The sequence below is a fragment of the Sciurus carolinensis genome, chromosome 14, assembly GCF_902686445.1.
Source record: "Sciurus carolinensis chromosome 14, mSciCar1.2, whole genome shotgun sequence".
NCBI lineage: Eukaryota > Metazoa > Chordata > Mammalia > Rodentia > Sciuridae > Sciurus > Sciurus carolinensis.
This window is the reverse complement of record NC_062226.1, coordinates 1,972,782-1,998,018: the sequence shown is the minus strand read 5'-3', so window position 1 is coordinate 1,998,018 and position 25,237 is coordinate 1,972,782. Positions and strand designations below refer to the sequence as shown.

The 25,237-nt window shown below is 56.0% G+C and overlaps 2 protein-coding genes across 26 annotated transcripts in view; one reads left to right on the top strand and one right to left on the bottom strand.

Moving 5' to 3' along the window:
* Positions 1 to 18,077, bottom strand: part of Adamts13 (ADAM metallopeptidase with thrombospondin type 1 motif 13) — a 29,369-nt gene extending 11,292 nt beyond the window's left edge. For 16 of the 25 annotated variants that reach the window (XR_007104923.1, XR_007104921.1, XR_007104922.1 and 13 more), the window contains exons 1-19: positions 15,097 to 15,224; positions 12,331 to 14,753; positions 11,473 to 11,615; positions 10,970 to 11,053; positions 10,571 to 10,677; positions 10,322 to 10,468; positions 9,062 to 9,202; positions 8,351 to 8,516; positions 7,525 to 7,629; positions 6,776 to 6,927; positions 6,616 to 6,679; positions 4,229 to 4,355; positions 3,581 to 3,729; positions 3,143 to 3,263; positions 2,498 to 2,594; positions 1,747 to 1,928; positions 597 to 670; positions 392 to 527; positions 184 to 313 (exon numbers count right to left, since the gene is read on the bottom strand). Coding sequence is in view for 22 of the 25 variants with exons in the window: in XM_047524371.1 (XP_047380327.1) it covers positions 184 to 313; positions 392 to 527; positions 597 to 670; positions 1,747 to 1,928; positions 2,498 to 2,594; positions 3,143 to 3,263; positions 3,581 to 3,729; positions 4,229 to 4,355; positions 6,616 to 6,679; positions 6,776 to 6,927; positions 7,525 to 7,629; positions 8,351 to 8,516; positions 9,062 to 9,202; positions 10,322 to 10,468; positions 10,571 to 10,677; positions 10,970 to 11,053; positions 11,473 to 11,615; positions 12,331 to 12,742 (2,537 nt within the window). In the remaining 3 variants the exon portion in view is untranslated. Of the gene's footprint in view, positions 1 to 183; positions 314 to 391; positions 528 to 596; positions 671 to 1,746; positions 1,929 to 2,497; positions 2,595 to 3,142; positions 3,264 to 3,580; positions 3,730 to 4,228; positions 4,356 to 6,615; positions 6,680 to 6,775; positions 6,928 to 7,524; positions 7,630 to 8,350; positions 8,517 to 9,061; positions 9,203 to 10,321; positions 10,469 to 10,570; positions 10,678 to 10,969; positions 11,054 to 11,472; positions 11,616 to 12,330; positions 14,754 to 15,096; positions 17,626 to 17,975 lie in introns of those variants that run through there. The other 9 variants (XM_047524378.1, XM_047524377.1, XM_047524376.1 and 6 more) reach the window with 9 other exon arrangements.
* Positions 18,078 to 18,125: 48 nt separating this feature from the next.
* Rexo4 (REX4 homolog, 3'-5' exonuclease) overlaps positions 18,126 to 25,237 on the top strand; it is a 19,027-nt gene continuing 11,915 nt past the window's right edge. The window contains 6 exon segments of the mRNA XM_047524403.1: positions 18,126 to 18,486; positions 19,583 to 19,932; positions 21,130 to 21,267; positions 21,517 to 21,710; positions 23,004 to 23,092; positions 24,946 to 25,020. Of these exon segments, the coding sequence (XP_047380359.1) occupies positions 18,268 to 18,486; positions 19,583 to 19,932; positions 21,130 to 21,267; positions 21,517 to 21,710; positions 23,004 to 23,092; positions 24,946 to 25,020 (1,065 nt within the window). The 5' untranslated portion in view covers positions 18,126 to 18,267.

The following is a 25,237-nucleotide window of genomic DNA, read 5'->3' as shown; positions in this document are numbered from 1 at the left end:
GGCAAGGCTGACGCCACCACCCTACCTGTCCCAAGTTTCAGTGTCCCCATCTGCACAATGGGGTCACTGACAGTCTGCCCCACAGGACTGACATTAGTACTACACAAGAACATGCACAGAAGCTGCCCAGCCCAGGCCACCTGGGCCCCAGCAGCCAGGGTGATGGCCCAGTGCAGCACTTACTATGGGGGGCATGGTGCAAGGTTGCAGGACTCTGTCCACGAGGGTGGCTGGGGGCTCTCTTGGCACTGGGCCATTTCCACCCACTCCTCCCTAGCCTGGTCCAGGCAGCTGTAGGACACCAAGCGCAGTCCTAGGAGAGCAGAGCAAGGGTTCGACCACCTCCACACAGGGACAGCAGGGCAGAGGCCAGCCCCAGTCTGGGCCTCACCTGCCCCACAGCTCACCGAGCAGGGCCCGCGCACAGCGGCCCACGCCCAGGCTGCGGGTCGCCTAGGCTGGAAGTAGGTGAAGGTGATGTCGGGGTGGGCAAGGTGGCCGTGCTCCTCACTGTGCCGCCTGTACACCTGTGTTAGCAGAGGGGAGCTCAGGGACTGTCCAATGGGCTCCTAGGGTCACCATCATGGCCAACTGACCTGGAAAGTCTCTCCACACTTCAGTCCCTGAGCCCCAGGCAGGACAGTGCAGCAGATGGGAGCTCCAGTTAGCTCTGGGGGTGGGAGTTATTTATCAAGGATCGGGAGGATTTGGACAGGGAACTGCGGGAACATGGAGCAGGGTCCCCCAGGTTGATGTGGGGCAGACTGCGGTGGAGTTCAGGAGCAGCAGCAGAGCAAGGGGCACTTTAGCAGGGGACCCAGACAAGGATCACAGGAGACCAGTCCAGCATGTGCCTCCAGAGCGGGAGCCAAGGCCCATGGCCAGCTGGAAGGACCCAGTCCCAGGGCCTTATGGCTGCCCAGTGGCCTAGCTTGACCCTTAAAAAGAGTTGGGAAAGGCTTTAGGAGGTTGGTTCCTGGGCCTGTTTGTACTTTAGGAAGGGGCTGGGCCCAAGAAAGGGGCCAGGCAGGAGGCCAGGGCCCAGAGGAGGTGACATGCTGCACCTGCCGTGTCTGGCTGCCTATCACAGCAGCCCCACCCAGTACGTCCTGACCCGCTGCACCTGGAGAGGGGCCCATGCTGCAGAGGATGTGGGCGGAGCTGCCTGGCGGCCAGTGCTGGGGTCAGTGCTCCAAGGCAGGGGAAGGTGGGCAAGCTGAGCCACGTGGGGAGGCAGGAAAGGGACAAACAGTTCATGAGGACCTGCTCTGGCCTGGGCCCTGTGGGAGCCCTGATGACTCTCCAGCAAGAGTTGCTGCAACTGGGCCCCTCTTCAAATGCCCTCCAGGGCACGTTGCACTGCACTGATTTCAGTCAACCCCCAAACAGCAGCAGGATCCAATGGCCGTGAGCTCCCTCCACACCAGGGGCACTCCCTGCTGCACACCCCAGGAGTGGGACGCCAGCCCTTCACTCCCCTGCAGAGCCCTAACCTGTCCGGGCCCCCTCTCACCCACTACCAGAGCTCCAGGGGTCCCTCTCCTGGGCGCCAGGCACAGGCACCGTATTGTGTTCGTGAGATGTTAAGCCTGGAGCTGTTTTGTGCTTACATTTGGCCAAGCACAGGGCCTACTACCAGTAGGCCCCCAAGTGGCCACTCAGTGAGTGAGCAAGCAGGTGGACAAATGAACCCGGCTGGAGCCACTGAAAGAAACCCCACTGGCTTCCCTCAGCCCTCCTGGGGACCTGAATCTCCATGTCTTCCTGGGTGGGTCCCCAGATGCGGATTTCCTCCAGGTAGGGCAGCCGGTCCTCGGTGAGGGCCACTCTGTACTCCACACGGCTGTCCTCCAGGAGGGAGGGGTAGGTGGTGCTGGGGGAGATGCTGCCCTTCCCAGCCACGATGTAGTGCTCGCCGATCCTCACCGCTGTGAAAATGAGGCCACTGGCATTGAGGAACAGGCGCTGCCCCATGCAAGTAGAGCTGCTCTCCAGGCAGATGCCTGAACAGTGGCAGCTCTGGGCTAGGGACAGGGTGGAGGTGACAGCAGGGCAAGGGGGCAGGTGGGGCCTTCTGCTAACAGGGCACAATCCCCATGGCCCTCTCTCTCTCTCCCCAGAGTTGCTGCCCTTGCCTAAGGAGCTGTCCCCGTGGTGTCTCAGTCTGTGTGCCTCTCTGCCACGGGCACTTGCAAGCTGCTGAAGGCTTCCCCACAGCAGTGACCATGCCTGGTTCCAGAACCTGGCTAGGGCCATGGCCTCTGCCCACCAGGTGCACTTGTGTACAGAACACACGTGGTTTGGCACTCAAGGACTCCAGGACAAGCACCTAGTGGCAAGGGCTCAAAGGTCAGGAGGAGGCATGCTCAGGAAACAAAGCCCATTTTGGCACTGAAGAGTTCACGAGTTGGCCTTGCCCAGAGCCTGGCCTTTGCCAGGGAGGCCCTGGAACAGAGACATCTAGCCAAGCACAGTGGGCCTCCTCTGCTCGACTCACCCAGGTGTGTGAAGAGCGGCCTGCGGTTGACTACGTGCACATGGGTCATGTTGGGTGTGACGGTCAGGAACGTGACGTACTCTAGGGAGAAGCAGAGCTGGGGTCCATGTGGCCTCACGTCACCTATGTTACTGCAGGAGCCACCAGGGCCAGACTGAGAAATCTAACAGTGCCCCAGGCTGCTTCCAGAGGCAGCGAGGCCTCCTCGTGTCCTGGGGGCCATCAACACCATGCTGGAGGGCCCCCTGGCTAGGAAGGATGGCAGGCTCCTAGGTCCTCCAGCCCAGGGGGCACAGCAGTGGGGCAGGGCCCAAGCCCTCCACTGGCCACCCAACGCTGATGTTAGCAAATTATTTTTGACTTCTTTAATAAACAGATCAAAGTTGAAGATCACCCAGCTCAGCTTGACACCCCGTCTGTCCCCTCACACTCCTGATGGGACTTCCAAAGTGGTGGAAGAGGCTGGCCTGCTACAGGCTACACAATGATCTATTTCTCCACATCACAGCCAGTGAGTGACTGTTACTGAGATGCCACAACCCTGGTGGCCACATCGTCACCAAGGGAGGGTGGCAAAATGGGGGAAGGCAGGCCTGGGACCTGGGAAGGTCTGGGGCTGAGGAGCCCTCCCCAGGGCGACCCTACCTTGGGCTCTACCAGCCGTGAAGGAGCCTTTCTGGGGGCTGCACGTGCTGTTGTCTCCTCCACACACGTGGCACACGTCCCACGCCAGCTGGGAGTCCATCCTGCCATCACAGCCAAATGTCTGCACAAAGGGACCAGCAGAAGGTCAGTGTGGTGGGAGATTCTACTCTCCTGGACTCAGCCCTGCGGCTCCAGCATGGGGGTCCATACAACCCTCAATCGACACAGGAAGCGAGCTTAGAGGGCTCAAGCAAACGGCCCGAGGCCCTGTGCCCAGACTGACCCCAAGTTCCTGGTGCCCCACGCCCTCCCCTGCAGACTGTAGGGCAGCTCCACCGCTGCTAGCACCCTCAGGCTGCCCATGGAGTCCTCCCCAGGCACAGGCAGGCCTCAGGCCACAGGGGACACAGGGCACCTGAGCTGCCCACACACACTCACCCGACAGCTGCCAGACACACACAGGCCCAGGGCCCCGTCCTCCCGAGGTCCACTCGGCACACACCGGGTCCCATCCAGGAAACTCTCTCCACGCCTCATGATGAAGCTCTTGCCAATGGCCTGGCACATGTGTCTGCATAGAGCATCCCCTGGGAGGACAGAGGGACAAGGAGCCTGATGAAGGAGGAGCGAGGGAGGGCAGTGAGCTGGGCTGGGAAGCCTGGCAGGGACGGGTGCTGCTGGCTCCCACACCAGCCCTGTCTAGCTACATCCTTTGCATCTGGGCCAAGGGTGTCTGTCCCATCCCTGTCCTGTCTCCTAGGGCAACAAGATCATTCTCTGGTAACTGCTGCTCCTGAATTATGAACCCAGGGGCACACTTGGCATTTCTCCTACATGATTTCCCTCAATCCTTCCACAGAGGAAGACACTGCTATGTCTCCATTTCACAGACAGGAAAACTGAGACTCAGATGAAACCTCACTGTTCACCAGCTGGGGAGGGAAGCCCAGGCCAGGGTGGGGTACCAGGTCTGCAGGACACCATAGGCTCAGCATAGGTCCTGCTCCAAACAGCAGAGTGATGGTGGTCCACCCTACTACCTGGCCCAGGGTCTGCAGGCCCAGCACTCTGCGCTTCACAGCCCACCTTGACTGTACTGAGCTGCAGCACCCCAGTGGTAGAAGGAGGGACTGCCTGGGGAGAGGTGCAGAGGCCGGCTGTCAGTCTGGGCACATTGCTCGGACATGAACTGCAGCTGAGTCTTCTCGCAGGCCTGGTCAGAGGAAGGAGAGGACAGGCACTGGTCACAGGAGGCAGCAGGCACCTTCATGGGGGAAACGTGGGGAAGCCCAGCCCAGTTGTGTTTCAACTCCTTCTCTGAAGAGTGGGGCGACAAGAGCACGTCCTCTCTGCTGATGAGAAAATTCCAGAGAAACTGTAAGAGACACGGAAGCAATGAGAAAAGAACAGGGGACAGCACTGCTCTTGGGACCGCTCTCAAAGCCTGAGCCTGAGAAAAGAGGGCTGGTGGTGTTCATTCCCTACCACATCCACATGCATCAGGAGCAGGTACCAGAAAAACAAGTAGTCAGGAGCAGAGGCCTCACCACCGAGTCCCAGTGCCCAGCAGGCACTAGAGAGAAAAGAACTGTTATGGACCCTCTGGGCAGAGGCACTGAGGTGCTGCCTGGCCAGCAGGGCTGCTGCCTGAGCTCTGCAAAGACCCTCCTCCCCAGACCTGGGGAGGCCTGGGGCGTCTGCCTGAGCAGGCCGGAGGGAGCTGCCATCACATGCAGAGCTGTCAGGCAGCCAGGGCCAAACCCAACGCCAGCCATCCAAAGCGGCAGGCAGCTTTCAACCAATGTGAAAAGAATCATGCTACCATTCCCACCACCAGGATGGTGAGGATAAAAAGCCAATGGACCAACAGAACAGAGTAGGTGCTGGAGGGAATGTGGGGCATCTGGAGCCCTCACTGAGACATTGCTGGGGGGGTGCCAAAGGGACAGGGTGCTGTGGCACTCCTAGAAGGTCACACCCAGACACACAGGACCCAGTGATTCACTCTAAGGTATTTGCTACAGTCTGGATGTTGAGTGTCCCCTAGACCTTGGTCCCCAGATGGTGCTAGGAGAGGTGGTGGAGCCTTTAGGAGCTGGGGCCTGGTGAGGGGGGTCCTCAGGTCATTGGGGCATGGCCTAGAAGATGTGGGACCTTGGTCCCTTCCTCTCTCTATCATTACTTCCTGAAGCCAGGAGGCCAGCAGCTCTGCTCTGCCACATGTTCCCCGTGGTGTTCTGCCTTGCCACTGGTTTAGAGCCAGAGGGTCAAGCAAATATGGATTGCAACCTCTGAGCCACAATAAATCCTACCTCCTTATGATTTATCTCAAGTATTTTTGTACAGTAATGGAAGGTTAAACAACAGTATTGCTATAGTTTGGTGATGGTGTCGCTTCCAAAATTCATCTTGAAACTGAATTGCCAAAGCACCAGTATTAAAGAGGTGATGGGATCATAATGGCTTGACCTTCGAGAATAAAGTGGCACCCTTGTGCAAGGGCCCAGTGAACCCTTTGGACCCTCTTCCCCTTCCTTTACTTCTGCCATGTGAAGGCCCAGTGACTCGCCCTGGAGGCCGCAGCAACTAAGTGCCATCAAGTAAGCAGAGGGCAGTCCTCACCAGACACCAAATAGCTGGGCCTTGATCTTGGACTTCCTAGCCTCCAGGAGCATGGAGTCTGTGCTATTTTGTTATAGTAGCACATATTGACCAGGACAGGTAAGTAGAGTCAAAAGAATGGACAGTAGAGACTCCAATAAGCATGTGTGCAAGCTCACTCATAGCAGCACGATCCACAGCAACCAAAAGGGAGAACGAACCCCAGTGTCCATCAACAGACAGCAGATGAACAAAAGGTTCTATCTAGGCAACGCTACCCAGCCTCAGAAGGGAAAGAAGTACTGACACAATATATGAGGTAGGCGAGCCCTGAAAACACACTAAGAGGAGAAAGGCAGGCACAAAAGACCCCGTCACATACAGAGGCACTCGCACGGGATGTCAAGAACAGCTAGATCCACAGAGGCAGAAAGTAGATCTGAGGTTGCCAGGGAGGCAGAGAGGAGGAGAGAGACTGCTCACTGGAGCAGAGTGAGCTCTAGAGTGATGGAAATGCTTGGAACTTGACAGAGGTGGTGGCCCCTCACACCGAGGGTGCCAGATGCCGTATTGTGCGCCTTAGCACCGCTGACTGTGCAGTGCGATTTGCCCCCATGCAGACACAGAAGAGTCCTGTGATTGAGGCGGAAGGCCATGTTCCCTGGGCAGCTCTCCTGCTCCGGAGGGCAAACACCCTGGAGCAGGAGGGCAAAGTTCTGGGTCCCTGCTGGACACTGTAGGCCTGTCCTGTGTCTCACACTGTGCTCCCAGTGTTCCTCTCCAGAGTGCGGTGTGGACCCGAGGTCAGTCACGGCAGCACACACCCAGGCCTGTGCCCCACCCTGCCCCCTGGTCCCAGCAGGCAGGCCTACCTGGGTGTTGCATATCTCGGCCTGGAGGTCAGCACCGACACATGCATGCCCTCCAAAGGCAGGTCTGAAAGTGCCCAGGAGACACGGAGGGTGAGAGGTGACCACTGCCCCAAGCAGGGAACACGATGCAGGAAAGAGAGCCAGCCCCTTCCCACAGTACCTGGGGTTATTGCACTGCCGCCTCCTGGTGACCACACCTCCTCCACAGGAGCGGGAGCAAGGGCTGCGGGGACCCCAGCTGGACCACTGCCCGTGCACCACTGCCACGGGGGTCAGCTCTGCCAGTGAGCGGCAGTGACCCTTGGAACACCACTGAAAGACAGGGCAGCTCCATCTCCCACCCCTCACATGGGGACCCCAGTCCCACAGGCACCCCACCCACACCTCACTCTGCTTGGGACTAAATGCAGGCCAGGAGCCCGAGGAGAGGATGGGTCTGTCCATCCAGTGAGAAGGCTAGGGAGCCCTGGGGGAGATAGTGTGACAAAAAATGGGCATCAGGGCAGGAAACTCAGGCTGCACTGTCCCTGGGCAGATCTCCTCTGACACTGAAGACACCGGGCTTCCCTGTCCAGAACTGCAAAGAGGTGGGCTGTGGCATGGTGCCTGGGAGCAGGGGTCCAGTAAGCGCCACATTTGGACAAATGCGGCCAGGGCAAGGCTCTAGATTCAACAGACCCCACCCCTCAGCAGACACAGAGCAACCTCCCACCAGGTATTGACCCCACAAATCTGGAAACCCACCCACCTTTCAGGCCCCCGGCAGGCTGGGCTGGGCCACAGCCAGGCGACAGTCCCAGCACTCATGAGGCACTAAGCTCCTACCTCCTGCCCCAGGAGGCGCCCTGTGAGAACACACTCACACACGCACGCTCGCGTACAGCTTGGCCTTTCACTCCTTGCTCTGACCTTCTCCACGCCACATTCTGTCCCATCGAGCAGGGGAACAAGGAGGCGGCTGCAGCTGCCTTGGTCCAGAGGGTCTGTGTGGCAGGAGAGAGCCTGGCACATGTCCTAAGTGGGAGTCAAGGCAGCCAGCTCAGGGATGGCCTGGTCATCATCCCTCCCAGATCACAAGGTACACTGACACAACCAGCATTACTCCATGGCTACTTGTGGGTGGTCTGGGAGGACAAGGGAACCTGGCCAGGGCCAACCATGCCTCTTGGGGCCCACAAACAAGTTTTAATTTATTTTAAAATTAGATTAGAAATAAATGGTCTAAAAGTTGTATTAATACACTTGTACTTAAAATAACAAAAGTTTATATATTTTATAAAAATACTAGAACATAAGTTTTAACAATTTTATGAAGAAAGGGACCCACCAGGGCAAAAGGGCCTGGGGTCCCTGAATGTCCTAGGCAGCCCTGGGAGGATGTCCATCTTTGGGGGTGTTTGTCCCCTTTGTCTCTCTACCCCATGCCCGGGACATCTGGCATGGATTCTGTTAGGAGGCCACTCCCTCCAGGAAGACCTCTGTGCTCAGCAGCAGGTTGAAAGCCCTTGGTGGTCATCTGGGGCCATGATAGGACCAGCTACATAATTGTGGGGGCCCAGCCAAACACAAGGGTGGGGACTTTTGTTCACAAAATTTTAAGGATTTCAAGAGGCATCTGACAGCATTAAACCAAAGGGACCAGGGAACTGCCCCTCTGTGGTGCCACCATGCAAGGACACAGTGCACCTGGCAGAGGTGAGCTGGGTGGGGCTGGGCCCTGGACAGGTGGACTCACCAGGCCCTCCCTGGTGAAGGTACAGGCAAAAGCCCCTGGGCCGAAGGCCACCCGGCACTGCTCGTCCACGCCATAGTAGAGGCCTGGCTGTGCGTCCGGTAAGTGGCCCTTGGATCCAGACGGTGACTGTGGTGGGTCCCACATGCAGGGCACCCGTCCCAAGCTGCTGCAACAGGCTCTGCTTAGGCCCTGGCTTAGTGCCAGGGTGGACACTAGCTGGGGCTGGGATGGAGAAGGTGGGAATGGGGCTTTGGCTGGGGTGTGGCCTGGCAAGCAACGGGTGGAGGTGGGTGCAAAGTAGATGGGGGTGCCAGGGAGGAAGGAGGAGGGGCAATGTGACAGACTGACCAGCACAGGGACCGAGGGGAGCTGCAGGCTGTGGGGGAGGCTGGAGGGATGGGAGGGTGGGAGGAGATGGGGGCAGAGGAAGGTGTGCACAAGGGGTGGGTGCAGGAATTGGGTGGGATGGAGAAGTAGGACAAGTAGGGAAGTGGGAGTAAATGAGGGAGTGGGGCCTGCTTGGGAGTGAAAGGGGGGTGGGTGCAGGGGGGATGGATGTGGGGGCAGGAAGGACGGAGCAGGTCCCAGGACAGGCAGTAAGGGTGCTCACAGTGTGCTGATGGGGTGAGCCTGATGGGCGTGGCAGCCCAACCCTGATTGGTGGAGGGCGGAGCCCCAACTTGGTGGTGTGGGGTGATAAGGAGGCCGTACCTGAGCAGGTGCCGCAGCTGCCGGCGGCTGCAGGCTGACCACTCCAGGCCCCCGTGTGCTGGCACTGCACTGTCGGATGCCATCACGTGGCCACTGGACTCGCAGTCGCTGCCTGGTGCACCATCGTGGTCAAGGCCAAAGCTGGGGGATGAGTCAGGGAGGGGGATTGCTGTACTGGGGGCAGCAGGCAAGGTCCGGGCCTTGGGGCTGAAAGCCACCGGTTGCGAACCACCTCTCTCCCTCTGGTCCAGGGAGTTTTTGAACCTGGGTTGACCCTGGGTCCTGCCACCTGATAACTGGGCATGACTGAATGAGTCTTGCCCTGCCTCAGTTGCCCTCCTAGGCAGTGAGGAAGTGCTGGCCCAGCAAGGTGTCTTGCACCTCTTTTGGCTAACAAATACCAAAAGTAACCACGTGTGGGGGGGCTGATCCACATGTTACAGATCTGCAGAGAGCAGATGGGAACTTGGGCGGGTCTTGGGGGTGTGTGGGTGCCAGGGGCTTCCTTCCTTGGGACTGGCTGCAGAGTGTGTTCAGCCTGTGGAAATGCACAGCATGAAGTAGAGCTAAGAGTTCAAGAAGACATAACTGTCCCTTCCCTTCCTGGGCAGGGGGCTTCCAAGTACAGCACTTTAGAAGTCTCTGTACTATTCCATATAATTTTTTTTTAAACCCAAAAGAAAGAAACCCACTATCCTAGGTAAACACTAATAGGAATAAGATTTGCCCACAAGAATGTATAATGTGCCTAACAAGAAAAATTCCAAAACACCCTAGATATCCAACAAGAGGGGATTATTTAAATAACTTGTGGTACATACAAAAAATATGTAAGAAACCTAGAAGAAACATTTAGGCTGTATTCCACATTGAAAAGCAGAGTAACAAAGCAATGTATAGCATGATCCCAATGCAGCCAACACAGATCATGTGTGCCTGCCTGTGTGAGGGCCTGGGTTTGATCTGTAAGTAAGGGACTTGTAATAATTTTTACAGCCTGTTTTTTTTTTTTAAAACTGAATTTCCGAGAAAACTTATTTTCTAATTGCTAAGTTTGTTTTGCTTTTGGGGAGGGGGTTCTTTTAATCATTCAGTAATCAAGAAGTAACATATGTTCCCGTCTCACCTCTACCCTTTCTACTCCAGTGGGTCAGCAGAGTTGGCGCCTGCTGGCAGGCTCTGCCCCGCCCAGTGCCCTCATGACCACACCCTCCATGTGGGGGGGCAAACCAGCTCCCTGGCCAGCCAGTGGGCACATACCTGTGCCCAATCTCATGGGCAATGGTAACACCCAGGTCAAAGCCAGTGTCCTCTGTGATGAGGCAGCTCCAGGAGGGGGAACAGGCACCCCCCAGCTGGGTGACCCCCCGAACTTGCCGATTGCCATTAGGCAACTCCAAGTCAAACCTGGGCAAGAAAAGAGAGTCCAGGTGGGCTATGGTGCTCACTGCAGCCAGGCCATCTGCGAAGAGGGCAGGCAGAAGGCACGGCTCCGAGGAACCCAGCTACCTGGTGACGTAGAGGACCAGGTCGGCATGCCCAGGGTTGATGGTCTGGCTCCACTCACAGACATTCAGCAGCGATGAGGTGATGTTGGCTGTGATGTTGGGAGCGTCCTGGGGTCAACAACACAACCAGCTTTTTAAAGGATGGAGCAGGCTGTGGATACCCCTCCCAGCTGGTCTTCCCAAAGGCCCATTGCTGTCCCACATTACAGGTGAGAAGGTGAGGCTCCAGGAAGCACAGGTGCACACCACAGCTGAGTGCTGGGACAGCCAGAGAGGGACCAGGTCTGTCTGGCTGACAGTCCTGCACCACAGTCCAGGGCATCCACAGGAAGACAGAAGACAGGGCCATGCTACTGCACTTCAGGCTCAGCCTGGGGCAGAAAGCCACTTTGGTGCCTACCTTGGCCTCTGTGAGAACAATCAGCTTCACCAGGTGCACACGGAACTGAGCCCCCAGGGATGGGTCCCTTAGCAATTCCGACCCCTGTTGGAGGACAAACAAGAGAGGTGGGAAGAGCAGGCTCCAGGGGCCCTGTAGAGAGGGCAGGTGAGGGTGATCTATCGGCACAAGCCAGTCCAGTGAGTCGGTCAGATGCTCTTACGGGAAGGCCAGTTAACACAAAGAAAACCACATGTTGGGAGGAAATAAATGCTGAGAGGGGTTCTCAGACCTCCCACTTCTGCTGCTGGGGAGGGGGAGAGAGGAGGAGGAAGGCAGCAGCATGCCTCTCCCTGCCCCAGGCCCCCAGCTGACCCAGCCTCAGGTCTAAGCCTGCATTGAACCCACTGAGTTCAGCATTGGGGCACTGTGCAGAGGCTCATAGTCCGGGACATCCCAGAGCCCCACCAGAGGGCTTGAGCCCATATCCCACCAGGCCAGTGCCACCTCCACTGAGGACTCACAATGTTGAGGTTGGTGAGCACGTAGCGCTCCGTATCCTCCTGGTGAGCCTGGTGGACGTCAGGGCCCACAGCCACCAGCAGCTCCAGGTGCAGCGGGCCCACTGCAGCCCGTTTATGTCTCTGGAGGTGAGGGGAAGGACGGCCTAGAGTGGAGGGAAGGCCGAAGGTGAAGCTTTGGAGAGCAGGTGCTGAGGAGCAGACAGGAGAGGGGCTGGCAGCTTGGAGAGCATGGCTCTCAGGAGCTGGAGGCCACTTTTCAGACCACCACCCTGTGACCGGGCCTTCTGGGGCACACAGGGGGGGTGAGGCCCCAGGAGGAAATGTCCATGGTCATCTTGTCTACTGAGTCACCCATCCAGGTACCCTCCCCCCACTCAGGTTCCATCCAAAGCCCAAAGCCCTACTCTGCCTCTTGGACCCCACTTTGGGCACAGATTGGAGAATAGGGTCACCCCAAGAGGGTGAAAGCCCAACTCCATCCTACTTGAACCCAGATACAAATGGTACCCCCATCCTGGTCTGGTGGGTACCAGACCCTGGCTCTCCTGGGGCCATCATGTGGCCACACCACATTCCACCTCTGAACCACCAGGTGGGAAATCTCAGTCCGACATTCCCAGGGGGTGGGCATGTACTTTGTAATTGGGAGGAGTGACTCAAGGCGGGCAGTCTGCCAAACAGACAGCTGGTGGCCACATGCTCTCAGCACCGTCTCCCACACTGGGTGCTCCCCTGAATCCTAAAGATGCCTCTGTGATAGATGGACATTTTTCTTCAGAGCCTCCATGGTGTTGGGAGAGCCAGTCCCTCCCCTAAGCGATCTTTGGTGATGTCCAAACCTCACTTTCCCAGCTGTACCTTGTACAGACTCTGAGACTGCAGGCCTATGGATCGGGTGGGGCTGGGCACTGCTCCAGCGGGGCACTAGCCCCCATTGCTGCCGCTTCACTGGCTGGACATACAGTCTGCCTGCAGCCACCAAGTTGTCAACCTCCTGCAGAAGAGAAAGCAACCTCCAGCACAGAGCACCCCTTGTCCTGGGAGGATCACCATGTCCCCTGCAGGAGAAGGCTTCTGGGCATGCATTGGTTAAGTCCTCTCCAAGTCCAGATCCACAAGCCCATACATGGAAGGTAGGAAGCCATGCTCTCCCAGACCAGGTTTGTCCACCACATGCTGCCACTGCCCCCCTGCCCACACTTGAACCTCTGCTCATGCACATGACCCATAAAAGACCCAGATGAGGTCCCAGACATGAGGAGGGAAGCATCTCAAGGGACCAGGAGAGTCTGTCAACAGGCTGACCCTGAGTGGCATCTGTCCTGGCTCTGGCTGGGGCTCCCAACTCAGGGACTAGGGTACATAATGTATAAACGGTGCTGGTATATGGACAGATTACGATTCTGACACGTGGGACACAGCCCTCATAACAAACCAGGCAGGTGCCAAGGCACCATGCTCAGGTGGAGTGGCTGAGGCCCAACTGCAGGAGTAAGGAGTGGTGGGGCTTTTAGCTGCACTCAGAGCCCAGGTTCTTGTCTTTCTCAGTAACCTGGGCATTGACAAAGCAGGGTTTGCATCTGACTGACACTGGCTAAATGGGTGGCCCATTTTCTGAGCCTGTCTCCCTCCCTGGGGTTTGACATTAGCCAAAGATGGGATGCAGTGTCCTATCAGGACATTCAGCCTCACGGCAGGGAATTTAGGGATGGCCCTTTGCACGCTGGGGTCCACCAGCCACACCCTGAGCACACCCTGTCCCCAATGCTCTCCCAAGCTCCTACTCACCAAGTGGGCCCAGCAGTATGTGACCCTGGCCACTGTGTCCTGGGGCAGAAGGGCATGGCCTCCCATGAAGCAGTGGCTGGGGGTCTCCTCAGTAGCCACAGGGAGGCATTCACCACATACTCACTGATGAAGGAGGGGGCCAGGAGGCCCCGCTCAGGCCAGAAGGAGAAGGTGAAGAACTCTCCAGGGCCTCAGAGAGCAGAGCATGGCCCTGCAGGGCAGCCCCCTGAGCCTATCCCCACAGCCACAGGTGAGTGAGGCTACTGTGAACAGGGGCACTGTGGAGACAGGAGCTGCTTCACCAATTCCTGCTCACCCATCCAGGTCCTCCAGCTTTGGTGAGGGTGAGTCAGAAGGCACACAGGCCTGAAGGCCGGGCCTGGGTGTGAGTCCTGCCCTCCCCATTTAAAGGACCGGTGGACAAGTTGCTTCCCCTCACAGGGCTCCCCTGGGGCTGAACCAGTACCCAGCAAACTGGTCTTGGCCTTGAAACAGATGTTTCATGAGCAATGTCGTGAGCCTTACCAAGAGGACCACCCTTAGAGTCTGGGGGAACAAACGTGTCTGTCACCTTCACTGGGAGAGACCAATTCCCTCTTCAGTGAGCCCCTTTCACCCGTCAAACACCAAGCTCGGGTTCCTCCACCCAGTGCACCCCTGAAGCGGACACCAAGAGGAAGGAGATGCCATGTGGAGCCTCCAGCCTCCCTGAAAAGCAGGAGGTCAGACCAGCCTCACTGTCCCCCACCAAGACAGACCAGACCCAAGGCAATAGTATTCTGGCCCAGAAGGGGCAGATCTGGGGCAGACCCTCTGCCCCAGTAATCCTCCAGCTGGACCCAAGGCAAACCACAGGGAAGCCAGGGCACAATTAGGCTGTCCTAATTGCTCCACCCTGACCACTAGCCCACCCACATCTGGCCCACACCAGCCTTTAGATTGAAGTCATCAATGGTCCTACCGGGAAAGAGGACAGAGGACTGGTACCCTGAGACATGAGGCTGCTAGACAGGGGAAAGACCTCAGCATGAGGAGGTGGCAGGCGGGCTCTGGAGGAAGTTGGTCCAGTGCCTGCCTTGTTTCCCACAAACGGAATAAATATTTACATCCATGGCCAGAAACCAAAGTTCCCGAAAATGAGCCAGCCCATCAGGGGCAACTGGGTGGAAGGGACTGGCCCGCTAATGACCATTTCCTTGGGATGTTTAACAGAAGCCTGGGGTCAGAACCCCAACTCATCCAGAACACCCAGAGCAGTTTTTATCAAGTTGGCAGGAAGTAACAGTTAATGAACAGGGGAGATGCAGCTTCTCTGCCTGCCTCCCTCCTGCACCATCAAAAGCCCTGGAAAAACTGACTTAGTGGGGAGGTACCCCACCCAGGTCCTGAGAAACTCCTCTGGCTAAGAGGACACCAGGGCAGGAAACTTCAAAGGTAGCACTGGGGCCAAAGTAGGAAGCCAGGTCCTCCGGCTCCAGAGCCTGAAGAAAATTCTGCAAGACAGAAAGAGGAAGAAGGGGCAAGGAGGACCGACCGAGAAGAGGACAAATCAGAGGCAAGGTGAGGGAAAGCAGGGGCTGGCTGGGTGGAGAGAGGCAGAGAAGGGCCACCCTTAGAGTCTGGGGGAACAAACGTGTCTGTCACCTTCACTGGGAGAGACCAATTCCCTCTTCAGTGAGCCCCTTTCACCCGTCAAACACCAAGCTCGGGTTCCTCCACCCAGTGCACCCCTGAAGCGGACACAGTCAGCTGAAAGACCATGTCTACACAGTCTCAGAGTTGTTTGGCAGTCCCCTCCCCTAGGTGACTGAACACCCAGCTCCTGCCATGACCCACCTGCTGGAAATCGGAGAGTCCCCAGCAGCCCAGGACGAAGAAGACGCCAGCAAGGACTCCCCTGGTGCTGGCTGTGTACAGAGGCTGGCATCTCACCCGGGGATGGAGCTGGCTCATCCTCAGGAAAGTCTCCTGTGGCAGGAGAGGGCCCCTGGTGACGGAATCTGGTCAGTATGGACTTGTCAGGCTCCTCTGGCTGGCTGGCTGGCTGGGCGGGACTCTAGGGAGCTTCCTCCCAGGCAGGGCAGTGGGATGGGCAACCTGCAGCTCCTCCTGCTGCAACCTGGCCTTGCTCTGGGACAGACCCCAACCTGGTTCTGCACCAGAACCACCCAGATATGCCCATCTGGCCACCTGGGAGGGGGCTGGCTCCATGGTCCAGTCTGGAGAGGGAGCTCTGGTCCAGGGCACTGGAAACGGGGGCTCATGCAGAATGCCGGGCCTTGGATGGTTCCCTGGAGGTCACCTCCCAGCTGACCAGAGGCTGCACCAAAGGCATCTCAGCTCTGGCCCTGGTAGCTGGTCTCTCCCACCCACACCTGTTTCCCACACTCCCTCCCAAGTGCCTGTCCTCTTTACCCAGGAAAGACTGTGGCCTTCCCTGCACTGCTCCTTTATGGATATCTACACCCTTGTGCCCCAACTCCCTGCCTAGTCTGCACTTGTGCCCCATGGGGAGAGTCACAGAGCAGGTTCTTGGCCAGGTACATGGCCCCATGTCTCTGCAGTCACCCTTGCAAACCAACCTAGCAGCCCCACTGCACCTCCTGGGAAGGTCTTGTAACATGCTCAGAAACATTCTTCATGCCCCTCACCCCTCCAGCCCTCCATTATGGTCTGGATCTTGAATGTCCCCTAAGGTCAAGGTAAGGCACGGTCCCCAGCCCATGGCACTACGGGGAGGTGGTGAAGCCTTTGGGAGGTGGAGTCTAGTGGGGAGAATTAGATCATTGGACGTGTGTCCAGGAAGGCGGTATTGAGATCCTGGGGTCCCTTTCCCACCAAGTGAGCAGCCTCCTCTACCATGTGTTCCTGCTGTTCGCCCATGGTTTAAAAGTTCAGACTTAAATGCTTCTTCCATGTACTTTGATCACAAATAATACTATTAAGTGGTCAGCCCTTATCCACAGATCCATTAGTAACCTCTCTCCTGACTTGGACCTAAAGAAAAAACAGATCCTACGTTATATACAAGTATGTCACAATGAATCCATTATTATGTATGTTTATCATGCACCCTTAATACAGGGAGAAAGAAAAACAGGTCCCGAATACTTCTACTCAGCAAGTAGATATTTCTGTGATTTATACTACTAGAATCTGATGTCTTCATTCACATGTTATGCTCTCAATTAGCTCTGAATGTTACACCAACGCAGTGCTGTTTAAATTCACAAGATAGAACGATGAATGCCCTCTAGGAAAATGAGCACAGATTTTTCATCAAAAACAGAAGAAAACGATCCCTAGTAGGTAATGAAACTGAATTTAGGACTCCCACCTGAAATTGAGAATGGCTTCCTCGTGCTGAGAGTGGAGGGTGCACCCCTCCACCCAGTCCAGAGAGGTGGGAGTGGGGATGGCCACCAGGCCTAAGGTTGGCTGACTGACCTACATATATGTCCTGCCTTTTAGCACTTCCCTGCCTCTTTTCCCTTAAAAGTTCTAATTTTCAGGGACTTCGAAGATAGAACCTTTGAAACTAATTTTTTCTTCTTTCTTCAAAGATGGTTTTGAATAAAACCTATTTTCCTATCAATTTGACTCTGAATATTTCTGGAGCAGAAAGCATTATGGCTTCTCCTCTTCCCTCTTGGGTGGTATTAGCACCCAATTAACAGCAATAATTAATATGCAGCTACCAAACACAAAGGAGGACTGCAGATACCTTCTTAGGTTGTCTGCATAGATGTCACATGTATAACACGCCCCGCTCAGATGAGGCTAGCTAGCCCTGCTTCTCTCCAAAACTGGTACTCTTACCATCTGGGTGTGTACTTCTTGCTGTCTCACAATAAAATCACTGTATGCCTCACTTTGACCTGTCCTTAAATCCTTTTCTGGAACAGTGTCAAGGACTCACATGGCCTGAATCAGGGTCCACCTCCCTCTGGGGACACCACAGCTGGGTTGGGGCCTGCCTCCCTCTGGGGTTCCCCCAAAAACAGCAGTGGTCCTTTTTATGCTTTGAATAAAGCCCTTGCTGCTCCGCCACTGAGACTTATCCTTAAATGAACGTTTCTGTCCCTTCCCGAAACTCGGGGTGGGGGGCAGGGCCACCCTTTTCGCGCTTTCTAGGCAGTTATCTGTTCCTGGTACAGCCCCACCACGGGAACGGGGCCACTCCGACTCGGGGATGGCATCTCAGAGACGGCTGCCTCCCAAGTCGACGCGAGGAGTACAGGGGCAGCCGGGACACGGAGTGTGCGCGCGGAACCGCGGCCTCCGGGGCGGCAGTCCCGCTCCTCCTTGCTAGCACAGGAACACAACACTGACCGGCCGGCCGGCCGCAGCACCCGCCCCTCCCGACCTCTCCCCGGCCGCGGCGGCAGCTCCGCGGGGCCCGTCCCCCGGAGCCCCGGAGTCGAGCTGCGCAGGCACCGCCAGGGCCGAGCCGGCGTGCTGGCGACGTCGTGCTCGCCACCGTAGTCCTCTCGCGCTGTTAAGATGACCGGGCCCGCGGGCCGCGCCCGCAGCCCCAGGTCTGGGGTACGCGTGAGCTCGGACCCGCGCGCCTCAGTCTCCCCACGCCCGTGCGGCACTCGCTCGCCCGCTTCCGGCCGCTCCGAGGCGGTGTTACGCCAAAGGCGGTCCCCCATCCCTTCCCGCGCCCGCGTTTCTCATCCCCGCCCAGGACCTCAGAGGAACCCCAGGCTCACCCTAACCCGATCCTAGGTCCCCGACCCGGGGCGCCGCTTGCCAGGGCGCCGGCCCTGTTTCCGGGCAAGAGAATGGTCCCGCCCGCTGCCGGCCGTGCGGAACCAAAGGCGCACACCCGGTTTCGAGCGAGTCGCTAAGGGAAGAGCACTTCCGGGCGCTAGAGCGCGCTGTGGAGGCCTGCGGGCCGTGCGGCGTCGCTTCCGGGGTCGCTCGCGGGGCCTTTTCCCCGCGGGTCCCGCGCTCGTCAGCCTGTAGGTCGCTGCGCCGCTGCAGCGCGCTGGTCGCTCCGGGATGAAGGCGAAGGCGACCGCCTCCAAGCGCGCGGCGAGCGTCCTCGCCGCTCAGCCGGGACCTGGCGAGAAGCCCGCGCGGAAGAGAAGCAAGAAGAGGTTTTGGAAGAGCAAGGCGCGAGAAGGGAGCAGCGCGCCGGGAGGCGCCCGCAGAGTGGCCGCGGGGCGGCCGCCCACGGCCCCCGAAGACTACTCTCAAAACTGGAAGGCGCTGAGGGAGGTGAGGCGGGCCGGGGCGGCGGGAGCTGGGCGCTGGGCCTCACCCGGGCAGGCCGACCGACGGACTGTGAGGGTTGCCCTTGCTCCACTTAAAGTCCCGTACCCCACTTAGAGTTAGCCGCTGCCCAGTGCCTTCTCCCAGGCGGGGAAGTGGAGGCACACAGAGCTGAAGGAACTTGGCCTGAGGTCACACGGCTAGTAAATGGCAGGGCTGGGAGGCAGTCACCCATTCTTACCTGAGTTTGAGCTCTTCGCTGCAGCCAACCTTCAGTTTTCTGGCTTATATGTCATGGAGGCTCAGTGAACAAGAGGGAAAGGACAAAGAACTTCTTGAACCCCCAAACTCTGCCTGGTATCTTAACATGAGTGTCCCGAATCGTTTTTCTCTTGCCACTAAGGACCAGTCAGTTACAGGCTGGTGGGCAACCCCAGGGTTCTGTATAGTTTCCTGAGCACAGGTTTCTGAAGAGAACAGCCCAGCAGGGATTTGAGTACAAGAGGAAATTAGGCTCCAAGTCCTCAGAGCACCTCCACCAAAATAAGATCAGAGGTGTGGATCTCAGCAATCATCAGCTGTCCTCTGTCTGACAGGACCTTTTCTTTTCATTGAATGTGGCCTCTGTTTTCCTGAGGCCCTGAGCGGTAGCAAACCCAGAGATGGTGTAAGGGAAGTGTTGACCAGAGCCACACAGGAAGTAACCCTAAAATCAACTCCAAATTAATTCAAGTGAAAAAAACTGCCTGTCTCCTCTCCCTAGACTCAGTGAAACGTTCCGTAGTGGTTAGTTGCTCAGCAGGTTCTTAAAATATAGACTGTTAGCTTGAAGTTTTGTAGGACTGAAGGAGGAGGTATAAAATTATGCATTATCATAAGAGAAGCAAAGAAAGAGGCAGTCCTCCCCTAGTGACTTAGGCAAGGATGGAAAAAGGCTTTTCCAAACCATTCAAAGAGCCAGATCAGTGATGCTGACTACAGCATGTATAGATATAATGGACATGCGTTTATATGTGCATGTACACATGAACACATTTTTCAATATGGTGTATGTAATTTCCAAATTCAAATGTGGCTTCTATTTTATTTTGGGTCCTATTAGCTACTGAAGCAAACATCACAAGCTCCAGGAAAGCCTGTTGTGTCTCAGACGGATCCCAAAAAGCAGCCCCACATTAACCAACAGAACAGAAAAGAGACCTCATCGAAAATAAAGGGAGATGAGATGCCAACAAAAAAAGACCAGGAGTCCCCATGGGCCTCTGTTCCCTCTGGATCTAGGAGGGACAGGATGATGCCAGTACCTCCCACCAAGGCCTACAGAGCAGAGCATAAGAAAGGAGCCAAGAAAAGGACAAATGGTGACATTTCTTTGAAACAAGAGGACATCAAGCATAAGAAGTGGAAAACTAAGGAAGCAGCTCTGGCCTTGGCTCCAGCCCTGCCCACTGAGTAAGGACTGGCGTGCTGTGTGCTATTGTGGTGCAGGCCCTCTGCCCTCATGCTGCAAGCATGCCTGGCTCTGTCTACTGAGGACAGGGGTGCTGAGGCCCCTCTCCTTAGGGACAGAGGCCACGGGCCAGGTGCCCCCACCGCCCCCACCACCTTAATCTGATGCCTGCATTGTTTCCTGTTTACCTGCTTCTTACCTCTTCCCCAGAGTAGGTGTTAGGAAGGCAGAACTTGTTTCAGGGTCACCTCCATGTCTCTAGGGTCTAGGATGGAGCTCTGTGCTTAGTAAACACCAGCAAAGACCTGTAGTGGGAGGGAGTATGGAGCCAGGCAGACCTGCCTACAAAGCCCATTCCTACTTCTCGCCTGTAGGATGGCATGGGCGGACTCCTGGCCTCCCCTTGCCTCTGTGTGGCCATCTGTGGAGTCCAAGGAGACTAAGGTGCAGCATGTTTGGCTCATTGCCTGGTGACCACTCAGTAAGCACTGTGGTGGTCAATGGAGGGGTCATGTTTGTGAGTCAGAGGCTGGCTTGGTGTTTTCTGAGTGCTGAGCGTCAAAGGAAGGCAGGGTGGGGTGCTTCTGTGTTGCCCTACAGTGGAGGCTGCCTTCAGTGGAGGGTCAGCAAGGCCCTTCCCCCTGGAGGTGGATAGTAAGCAGAGGACACAGGCCCTTTAGTAACTAGAGTATGCTCAGGGTGGACCAAGTAAGGGAGAAGGGGACGGGCACACAGGAAGAGGAGCAGGTGTCCAGTGGAGTCAGTAGGAGCCTTTCTAAGGGATGGTGTTGAAGCAGAGCCCGTGGACTGGAGTGCAGCAGGCAGACACATGGGGAGACCTCGGTGGTGGTCTAAGTGCACTCTGTCCTGGTGCCCATCTGTGTGTCCTGGTCATTTGATGGTGAGCCTCTTGTGTAATTAGAAAGAAAACAGCAGCCATCATCCTGCTACTGGGGCACTGCATGTTTCTGTGTGATGTTTCTTGGGTTATCCGCTTCCTGAATCCTGGGTAGTGAGCATATTTGCTCATTAAAAGAAAAGTACTGGAAGGAAAGTGTCAAGATGATTTAAACAGCAGTCATAGCCAGGAGCTCGTGGGAGGAACAGTCCCCATGGTGCTTCAGCCCGCCTGCGCCCTGAGTCTTGCCCTGACAGCCAGACCCTTCTGGTGGTCAGCTGCTCTTGTCTTTGCCTTTTAGGGAAGACATCTGGTTTGATGATGTTGACCCAGCAGATATCGAAGCTGCCATAGGTCCAGAGGCAGCCAGAATAGCAAGGAGACAGCTGGGCCAGAGCGAGAGTGGCACTACCCTGGTGAAGGAGCAGGCCTTCAATGGGTATGCGGGGCTCCGGGCCGGGCAGTTGGGGATTTCCAGCCTTCTGGGGCACAGGCTCTTCAGGGAAGAGGGTCCCCTCCTCTGGTTGAATGGGGCAGGCGCCACCCAGGACCCTGCTGAGAACCGGCAGGGCACGGCATGTCCCGTAGGTGCGCAGCAGCAACACAGGGCCTAACCAGGCTCCCTCGGGGTCTGACCTGCATTGTGGGCCTGCAGGGCCTATTACACTTGAGCCTCTGGTTCCCTCAGCCTGACGAGAGCCTTGGCCCTGGATTGTGAGATGGTGGGCGTGGGCCCCAAGGGGGAGGAGAGCATCGTGGCCCGCGTGTCCCTCGTGAACCAGTATGGGAAGTGCGTTTATGACAAGTACGTGAAGCCCACCGAGCCCGTGACAGACTACAGGACAGCGGTCAGTGGGATTCGGCCTGAGAAGCTCAAGCAGGGTATGGCATCCGCAGTGCAGGAGCATTGGGGAATAGCACCTGCATTGTCCTCTTTGCCTCTGCCCTTCTCTGTCCAGGAATGCTCAGCACCCTGTGTCCTGTGCTTCTGGGCAGTTGCGTTTCCACTAGAAGCAGTGTGTTCCTGCCGCTTCCCTGACCTTTATTCCTTGTGCTTTCGGTGTCTCCACCCTTGGGTTGAAGAACAGGACGGCTCTTGAATCGCTTTGTGCTATGTGCAGTGGGGACTGAGATGAAGTGTTGGGGACCAGGAAGGAGGCCATTGGGAGCTTTGGGGATAGGCTCAGGGGGCCAGATCAGAGGGACCCTTTGGGAAACCCTGGGAAGGTTATGAGCAGTGAGAGGCCTGGTCTGTCATGTATTCTAGTAGGTTCCCTATAACTGTTCCCTGTTGAGAATGGGGTAGAAATAGGAAGGTTTGTTAGGGGTCATGAGCTGGTGGTGAGCAGGGAGCAGGAAGGCTGGAAGGCAACCAGAAGCACTCCAACCCCGAATATAGCTGCGGACAGTCTGCATGTGATGTGGTAGAAGGCATTACCTGGGAGGCTGAGGCTTGCCACCTGGAGGGACCCTGACGGTCATCATTGACCTGGGCTGTGTGGCCTTTCTGCACACTACCTGTCTGCTTCTCCTGGTGCACATGGCCAACAAGATGGCCCTACCACTGCTCAGAACCCTAGACTGACCAGCATCTCTTGGTTTCAGTTCCTGGTCTGGTCAGCTCCAACCAGGGTTGGGCAGTCAGATGATGCATGGTTCCATGACACTTCTGGTGGGACTGGAGGTGAGGGTGGGAGAGGGCTCTGGTGAGTGGAGTGGGAGTAGGGTGGTCCCCAAAGGGGTGTCTGCAAAGAGAGAGCTGGTGGAGCTGCCTCCTGAGCCCAGGGTCTAGGGCAGCAAACCTTCTGCTGACCATGGTACAGACTTGCTTTTTTTCACCTGGAAAATCACAGCACTGGAGCCCTGACACCTGGTTACCAGATCAAGCTGAAACGGTGCTGTGAGGTGTCTCTTAGAGCATCTTGGTGCCTATGCACTTCTGTGGACTGAGACAGGAGCCTGCAGACTGTGGGGAGGGCAGCAGGTAGAGGGAGCCCAAGGTGATTGCTCACATCAGTCCCTCATGGCCTCCTCAGGCCCACCAGTACTTCTGGGACCCCCAGTTGCATGGCATTGGTGACCTGGCCTGTTGACTTCATCTGGTCAGGGGTGGCAGGGGGCACCCCTGGCGATGGTTTGTATTGCCAAAACTCACTTGTCTGTTTTGATTTTCAGGAGAAGAGCTTGAGGTTGTGCAGAGGGAAGTAGCAGAAATGCTCAAGGGCAGAATCCTGGTGGGGCACGCACTTCACAATGATTTAAAGGTGCTGGGCTCAGACCTCCTAGGGACATTGGGCCCACTCTCTCGTGTATGCAGCACTTATATTTTCATGTCTGTCTCCAGAAGCATTGTTACGGGACTTGTTTTGAAATTTGTTTCATGACCCCATGTTGGGAATACTCGTGGCACATGCTACTTGTGTAGTTCTTACAGTGTCAGGAGCTGTTGGGCACTTGTTTTGATAACCCCCAGCTACAGTGGGGCTCTAGTGCCTGAGGGACTGGCAGCCCTGCCCTAAGGGAAAGAAGGGGCTCTGGCCACAGGCCACACAGGGTACCTTTCGAGAGAAACCTGACTTACCTGGAGGAAGGCCTGATGACTGCTTGTGTACCTGTGACCAGGGTCTCTTGCACAGGAAACTTGTTTATACAGCAGGCACCCTTGGCTGTCTTCTGACGTGTCCGTTTATACCCACCAAGCATCTCTGACACTAGAAGTCTAGCCTTGAGTTTTCCCCAGAATCCTGGGCGTAGGGCATGCATTGGTGGGCAAACGCCCCAATGGTCCATTCAAAGGAAGCAGAGGGAGTTAGGTGTAGTGGCACATGCCTGTATTCTCAGCAGCTTGAGAGGCTGAGGCAGGAGGGTTGCAAGTTCAAAGCCAGACTCAGCAACTTAGCAAGACCCTCTCTCAAAAAATAGAGAGTTGGGGATGTGGCTCAGTGGTTAAGTGCTCCTGGATTCAATCCCCTGTGCTAAAAAACTGGAAGCAAAGGGAAAACAAGAGCACGGGCTGCCTAGCAGGAGAGATGCCTCTGAGCACAGGCATCCAGTGTGGTGTTCCGAGGTCCAGGCAGCAGCTTCCTGGTGTCATCTCTACACTCTTTGTGAGGGGGTTTAATTTAACCCTTTACAGAACAGCTGAGGCTTGTGCTGCTGAGCCTCAGTAAGCCCAAGTACTTTCCCAGGTGTGACACCTGTTGCAGACCCAGATGCCCTGTCCCTTTCCTGCTGTGTCTTCAGCTGCCCCAGGAAAGGAAGGGATGGGGGCTTCCTCCAGCAGTCATTCCAGCTGGATTCACCTCCTTCCCAGGTGGCCAGCATTGGGCCAACTCAGTGGAAATGGGTGGTACCTTAAGGCATGTGGCCTCAGCCTCCGTTCCTTAGGGTCCTGCAGTTTAGAACTCTGGGCAGAGAGAATGGACGTTGTCCTTCCTGGGTGCAGTGCTGCAGCTGATCAGTGTCCCATGGATATCTAGCAGCCTCAGGCTTTATAGGAATCTTAGTAGTGGTTTAAATTTTCTCTTGAATTTTTGGGGCTCGGGGAGAGGTCAGTGGTAGAGCACATGCTTAGGAATACAAGGGCTGGGTTCAATCCCCAGCACCAAAACACTAAAAAAATAAATGTTTTTAACTGTTGAAAGCTAAGAAAAGAGCTGGGTGCAATGGAGCATCCCATAATGCCAGTGACTTGGGAGGCTGAGGCAGAAGGATTGCAAGTTGGAGGCCAGTTCCGGTAACTTAGTGAGACTTTATCTTAAATAAAGAGTAAATAAAAGGACTGGGGATGTGGCTCAGTGGTTGAGTGCTTGAACATCCCCAGCATCAAAAAAAAAAAAAAAAGATCATTTTCCCACTTGTGTGTGGAATCAACTTCAGAGACTACCACAGGTGATGTGAGGGTCACTAGTGGGGAACACTGGGCCGAGGTCATGAGATGAGCTGTTGAAATCTCATTTCTAGTTTCCTGGTGTGTAGAACCAACTCAAATGTAGGAATTGGTTCCTGGTTTCCTCTCTTTCTCCTGCTTCCTTCATTCTTGGATTTTTGTTAAGGTGGTGGGAAAAAGGGGTTCCATCACTGCATCTTGAAACTGCTCATCACTGTTTTCTTCTAGGTGCTGTTTCTTGATCATCCAAAAAAAAAGATCCGGGACACCCAGAAATACAGACCTTTCAAGAGTCAAGTAAAGGTACTTAAAATGAGTGTGGCTTCTGTCAGATGCTTTCACTCTGCTCCCTGGTAGCTGACTTACTGGTTAAAATTGTTTTTGTTTTTTAATTTTAACCTTTGAAAAGAATCTTAAAAGAATAAGCAGGACTAGGTGAGGTGGCAGGAGAATTGCAAGTTCACAAGTTCAAGGCCAGCTTCAGGAACTTAGTGAGGCCCTGTCTCTAAATAAAAAAGGG